Below are 6,680 nucleotides of genomic sequence, written 5' to 3'. Positions count from 1 at the left end.
CCATCCCTCTCTCTACTCTCCTTACCGCCACCGTCTCTGAATCAATCATATGTACTCAATCAAGCAAAAAAAAAATTATTGAAGTATTCAAATTCCCCTTAGATTTAGATATTTTCCTCATGAGGGATCGAACTTGATATGACATATGGTATGTTTTTACGTTTTTATCCCTACAATGTCGAGGACCCCACTAAAAATATATAAACTTTCGAGCTTTCGTGGGTCGTCTTGTCCAAGCCTTTTCTGATCATTGTTAGACATGTTTTGGTGACCTGGCAAATCAATTCAATCTATCTATCGATCAACCTTCAACCAATGAACCAATCAACCAATAAATCAACCAACCAATCAATCAATAAATCAACCAACCAATCAATCAATAAATCAACCAACCAATCAATCAATAAATCAATTAATAAATTAACCAATCAAGCAACAAATTAAACAATCAACCGATTAACCAATTAATCAATATTTCATCGAACAAAAAAAGTCGCTGCGATTATGGTAAGATATATTTTAAACTTTCATTGAAACGTTTTTAATCCAGCGTATTATTAAATCAAACATTATCCCGCAATGAAGATTGAACAATGATTCTTGAGCAAAATTAATCATCGTTTGGAAGATTTGTTTTGTAATGAACGAAATGAGAAGTAACCATGTATCGGTTTTCCAGCTGATGAAATAAAATCGGCATTATGAATAAAAACATGTTCTAAATATTGAAAAAAAATTTAAGCTCCGTCGATTTCCTCCAATTGTCCTTGTCCATTTACGTTGTACAACCTGGAAGTATAGATGGAAATAAATATCATTAGTATAATCTCATGATGTTTACTTCATTTCAAATAACTTCATCTATTTACAATATCTGGGTATCGGTCATAAAATGGACAGCCCTTTCAGCTGGTCTGACATTTAAATGGGTCAACAAACATGACATATCGACAAACCCTACATCAAATATTTTGAAATAGGATAGGCCTACTGAAACAAGAGCAATAATATAACCGGAAATACTGATGATAATAATTATAATGATAGTGGTCGGAATGATAATGATATAGTGATGATTATAGAAATAATAAGAATTATATAAAACAATGAAATTGATAATAATGATAGTAATAATAATAATAATGACAATAATAATAATATTAATAATATAATAATAATAACAATATTAATAATATTAACAGTAATGTTAATATCATTTATATTGATAACAACACCAACATCAACAATAACAATAATGGTCACAAAATAACGACGATTACAATGAAAAACTTATAATATCGATTACTACTGGCATTAGAGGTGCTGTGGCCGAGTGGTCTAAGGCGCCTGGCTATAAATGGAAAGTCCGGGGTTCGATCCTCCGCCGCGGCACCTATGCCCGTGAGTAAAGCATTTAATCTACAAAGCTCTTTTATCCTGCTTTCAAATAAATGGAAATGCTATATGCATTATTGGTAACTAGGTGTGCACGTGTTTAAAAAAAAAATATCGTCATCATTATTTTCCTTTAGTTCTCTCTTTTATGTAATAAATTTCATTCAGTTTCAATAATTATTGAGCAATAGATTGTGAATGTTCTACACAACGATTGAAATATGCTCTTGTGCACTTTCACTGGTTATAATAACATGGCGAATTTTTGTTACGATTAATTACCCGCCTGCATAAATATGTAAAAAAAATTATTTTTATACAATTTTCTGTATTATGAATAAATATTTGTCTTTTTGAAGAGCGTTTTTGTTGATTTATATTATAACATTTTGCAATGTACTATATTACACATATGATTTGAACTGAATGAATTTAATAAATACTATTACCAAAAAAGAAATATCATTATCATTATATTGATGGTACAGTATTTTCTATATATGATCGTGATCATCAGCAATATTCAACATACTTTCCCCTTCATCATAATTGCAAATGCGACACTAGATTTTTTGGTTATTTTCATTTGGCCCAATGCCAATTCGTCCAATTCCCAACTAGCCTACTATCATTTGGTCTACCGTCAGTTCGTCCAATCATATCCGGTCTAACTGCCATTTCGTCCGCTCAATATTTCGTCTAATAACCAGCTGGTCCAATAGCCATGTAGTCCATACACCATTTGGTCTAATTAAGACTAAGTGTAAATTGGGCAAAATGAATGAAAATAAGACGAATTTTAGACCAAAATTAGTTATGAGACGAAATGGTTATAGACCAACTGGTGATAAGACGAAGTGATGATTGGACCAAATGGTTATTGGACCAAGTGGTTGTTAGTCAAAATGTTGAAAGACGGAATGGCATTAGACTAAATGAAGATAGACCATTGTGGTGAGTGGACGAGTTGGTAGAAGACGAATTGGCAATTTACCGATTTTTTTACTCACCTTTCTAACCGACGAGTCTGCAGGCACTCTTAAGATTCTTGTATCCTTGGTAGGCAGCTGCTGCCTGCTCCTCATCAATCTCCTCATTGCGAAGGGCAGCATCCCGGAGCCTCACTAAAGTGATAACAAGACGAAGTTATGGTGACTGATCAGGTTGAACTCAGGAAAGGCATACATATAAAATAGAACCCCATCTCCTCTTCAAGCAAAACATTCTAAAGTATTAACTTGTTAGTCATTCAGCATCAAGAACAATATTGACCTACATCATTGAGAAGAACTGACATTTGAAGCAATAATTCCCACCCATAATCCCAGCCGCACGCACACATACACGTACACACACCCATGCACATATCTCCTTTTTTTCTTTCTTTTTAAATTTGTTTCTCTGGAAAAACAAGGTATAGGCCTAACCAAAAAAAAAATGAAGAGCATCAAATTATATATGGATTCCAACACACACATACGCACGCAAACGACAACACCCCCACACAGGGGTGTAGCTACGGAGGGCCTGGGGTACATGCCCCTCCCCCGATATTTGGTGCCTGAACAAAAGTTGGCGTAGCAAAACAAAAAAGGAGAAAGAAAGAAAAAAGGAAAAGAAGGGGAAAGTTAGAAGGAAAAAAAGGAAGAGGAAAATCAGAGGAGAAAGACGAGTGAATAAATTAGGTGAGGGGAAGACTTGCAACGACAAAAAATTAATGTCACTATATAAAGTTTTCGCTCGCGCTTCGCGCTCGCACTTTTTATATATGGCTTATGAGATCATTTCATATTTATGTTGTTTTATAAGAATAAAGCAAGAATTGAATGTGAGGACTAACCCTTCAAACAAACAAAAATCCTAGCTCTACGCCGCTGCCCCCATGCACACACCCACACCCACCCTCACCACCTATACACACAGGCTACTTACTCAATTCATCTCCTGGCAGCCCATTCACGACACCACACCCCTTCTTGACCGCATGTGCAACGTCACGGGCTGCATGCGATACAGCGTGCGAGACTTTATGGGCTGCACGGGAAAACCAGCTAGAAGCCAAGACGTCTCCCAAGGTTTCCTCATCAAGATCTGGAAATAAATTGCAGCATATGAAAAAAGAAAGGTTTGTGTGTTTAATTAATGGGGACAAATATAGTTAATACTTTTTTAAGATCCGCATGATATTTCGTCAATTCTTCAAATTAAAAAAACGTTTCTGGAAACCCTAACTGGTTCCCGGGGGGGCCACTTACATTGACGAGTGGATACCATGCGCGACCAAAAAAACACGTAAAAAGGATGTCCTTTTCACGATAGGGCACGTTACGTACGTAACGTGAAAAGGGTGTCAAAAACACAAAAATTATGAAAAAAGGGTATCTATTTCGCTAGGAAAATTACGTGTTTAGGGTCGAATTTGCGGGGATGATAAAACAAAATTAAAATGTTTTATAAAGGATGTCCTTTTTGCCCCAACACTACGTGTTTAGAGTCCTATTTGCGCGAGGTGTAGAAGGTGGGGTCGTACTAAACCAAATAAGGTAATTCAAGCCGACCAAAGGACCCGTAACAATAAAACATTCCTGTACTTGTTTAGGGGTTCATTTCAGGGAATATTTGCCAAGAGTATCGTTTTGTTTCCAATACTTGTTAAGGGTAGGGTTTCACACGCCAATACTTGTTAAGGGGTGCATTTTCAGAATATAGAAATTACGTGTTTAGGGTGCTTTTCGAGACCCCATGGTCGCGCATGGTATCCACTCGTGAATGGAAGTGCCCCCCCCCGCCCCCCCGTTACGGTTTAGCCATTAGAATGTCCCTTTGATTTATATAACGACAATGCGGGTTAGTGAAACAGTGGAATGAACTCTTCATGATATCCTTTATCAGGGGCGGATCCAGCCAAGATTTTCCATAGGGGGAGGCACATTTTTTTCCGAGGAAAATTTGACAAGAAAAAAAGGGTCCTCACTTGTGTATGAACGAATATATGCTGTACCTTAAAAAAGGGGGCACATTTGTGTAATTAAGAAAGGGATATTTACATTAAAATAAAGGGAATGGGGCACGGACCGGATGTGCTCCCCCCCTGAATCCACCACTGTTTACTTTGGGTTGCATTTGGTTGCATAAGACAAACACCCGGGAAACATCTCATGAAAAGATAAAAAAAATTCAGTGACTTTCAATGACTTTTTTAAAAATTCATTCAATCAAATGCATTGATTTGCAGTAGCTTATAACACCCGAATGTGACAATAACGAGAATATCGACCCCTTGCGTTTCTTGAACTCACCGAGTTGGAGATCCCCTTGGTCATCAAAGTTCTGGTCCAAGCTGGCCGCAGTCACGTGACTGACCACGAGACCAAGAACAAGCAGGGTAGCGAACACTGTCACTTTCATTTTTAGAAAATAAAATGATCTGCGACAAAATAAAGGAAGACAAAGCCATTTTTAGTTATAATTACAAGAATAACAACTACAACAACATCAACAAAATGGGGATACCGATAAAAATGATATGACACTCTAAAAAAAGGTTTAGCAAATATTGGTAAAATGTGAACATGCTTGTTGGTTGGGTAAAAAGATACCAAATATTTTGTAATCTTGATTTTACGCATTGTTGCGTTGAAATCTACCCTTTAAACCTGCACTTTGCTCAATATGGGTACAATTTGACACTTTTTTTTTTTTAGAGTGTAGGCTAAATTTACAATTCAATTAATAAATATAATAATTTGATTCAAACAAATCTTAGTGGTAATTCTTTCCCACCAATATTTTTTTTTTCGACGAGATTTTTTTTTACAATGACATATAGTAGAGGTGATGAGTGCAGATGAAAGTCTGCTTCTATAACATGTATAAGGCACAATTAATTCAAGACCGAAAGGGTATTATCATGCATTCCATGAATAATTCAGGGTCCCTACCATTTACCTCACTCCTGGGTCGAGTGCGGCACACTTCTTGCTGAAAGAAATTAACGGTATAACAGATCTGGGGCCCGTTGCAGAAAGAGTTGCGTTTAAACGCAAGTCAAAATATCAATCGCAAGTCCCAAATGCGCGCTGTTGGTTGAAAATCAAGTTGCGCATGATTTTTAGAGTTGCGATTGATTGCAATTCTTTCTGCAACGGGCCCCTGACCCAATCCCGTCTGACCTAGACCCAAGATTAGTTAGCAACCATAGCATCATAACTATACTATTTTCTAAGCATAAACCATGGCCCGTATTCTGAAGTCGGGTTTAACTCAGGTTTAAAGTTGTGCTTTAAGTATGAACAGCCAATGGTGATTATAATCACTAACAGTATGATGTCATACTTCAGCTCATTCATCTCTCAAATCATTCATAATTGTGTAGGAAGAATAAATAGATGATTGTCTTCACCATCGATGAATCAGGAAAGAGCACAGTAAACATAAGAAACAAACACCTTAATAGAAATTTTGATACTTTTTGCTTCCTTTACTCAAACCACAACTTTAAACCTGACTTTAAGTTAAACCCAACTTCAGAATACGGGCCCATGGATATAATGTCTTTGATCTAAACCAAGAACCATGAGGATGAGTTACAGTTCAAGTACATATGTTTCTATGCCATTCTTGCCTACACTACAGGGTGCACTGATAGTTTGTATCTTCAGCTCATTATTAGATGACTATTCAGTAGTTCAATATTTTTTTTTGTATCCGGCAGAGCCATAAATGTATCCCGGCTTGGTGCATTGACGGAATTATTCCTGCTGGTTCCCAAGATGAGAGAAATTTAATGACGGAAAACGCTAACCTATACTTTTTTTAAATTACTTGCAATCCACTGCTTGCTTTTCTGAGACAACCGGGTATATTACTTACCGATGTAGAAGCGATGAGGTAATTCGGGTGTTTCAGAAGTTTTGCGAGCTCAGGAAGTGATGCTAGAAGTTCTCTCTTAGCACGATACTACCTTAAGAGTTTGTGGTCCAGTATTTATACCCTTTTCCCACCTTCTCCTTCCACTAAAGACAACCGTGACAGGCATGAAAACATGCAATGGCCTGCCGTATGGCCAGGAATTGATATTCTAGCTGTATATCCTGGATGCAATACGGTCGTGATTGGTTATCCTGATGAATCAAATCAATGGTACTTTTGACAAAGGTCCAAGGACCTTCAAGAAAACGGAACATGTTTATTTCTTTAAATGATTGCAAAAGAAACTTGATCAGGGAAGATATTGACGATGTTACCAGCACTTCATGACTGTATATGAGCGGCCTTGGTAATAG

General features: G+C 36.9%; 1 protein-coding gene across 1 annotated transcript; it reads right to left on the bottom strand.

The window, feature by feature from the left end:
• Positions 1-515: 515 nt before the first annotated feature.
• LOC121424075 lies at positions 516-6,386 on the bottom strand. Its single transcript, XM_041619659.1, has 5 exons — positions 6,268-6,386; positions 4,695-4,822; positions 3,328-3,486; positions 2,406-2,519; positions 516-789 (listed from the first exon to the last, which is right to left on the bottom strand). The coding sequence occupies exons 2-4, from the start codon at positions 4,801-4,803 to the stop codon at positions 2,410-2,412; spliced, it is 378 nt and encodes a 125-aa protein (XP_041475593.1). The 5' UTR covers positions 4,804-4,822; positions 6,268-6,386; the 3' UTR covers positions 516-789; positions 2,406-2,409.
• Positions 6,387-6,680: the final 294 nt, after the last annotated feature.

This window comes from Lytechinus variegatus, chromosome 11, assembly GCF_018143015.1.
Source record: "Lytechinus variegatus isolate NC3 chromosome 11, Lvar_3.0, whole genome shotgun sequence".
Classification (NCBI taxonomy): Eukaryota; Metazoa; Echinodermata; class Echinoidea; order Temnopleuroida; family Toxopneustidae; genus Lytechinus; species Lytechinus variegatus.
Note: the sequence above shows the minus strand (reverse complement) of the source record. Positions and strands in the feature narration are given on the sequence as shown.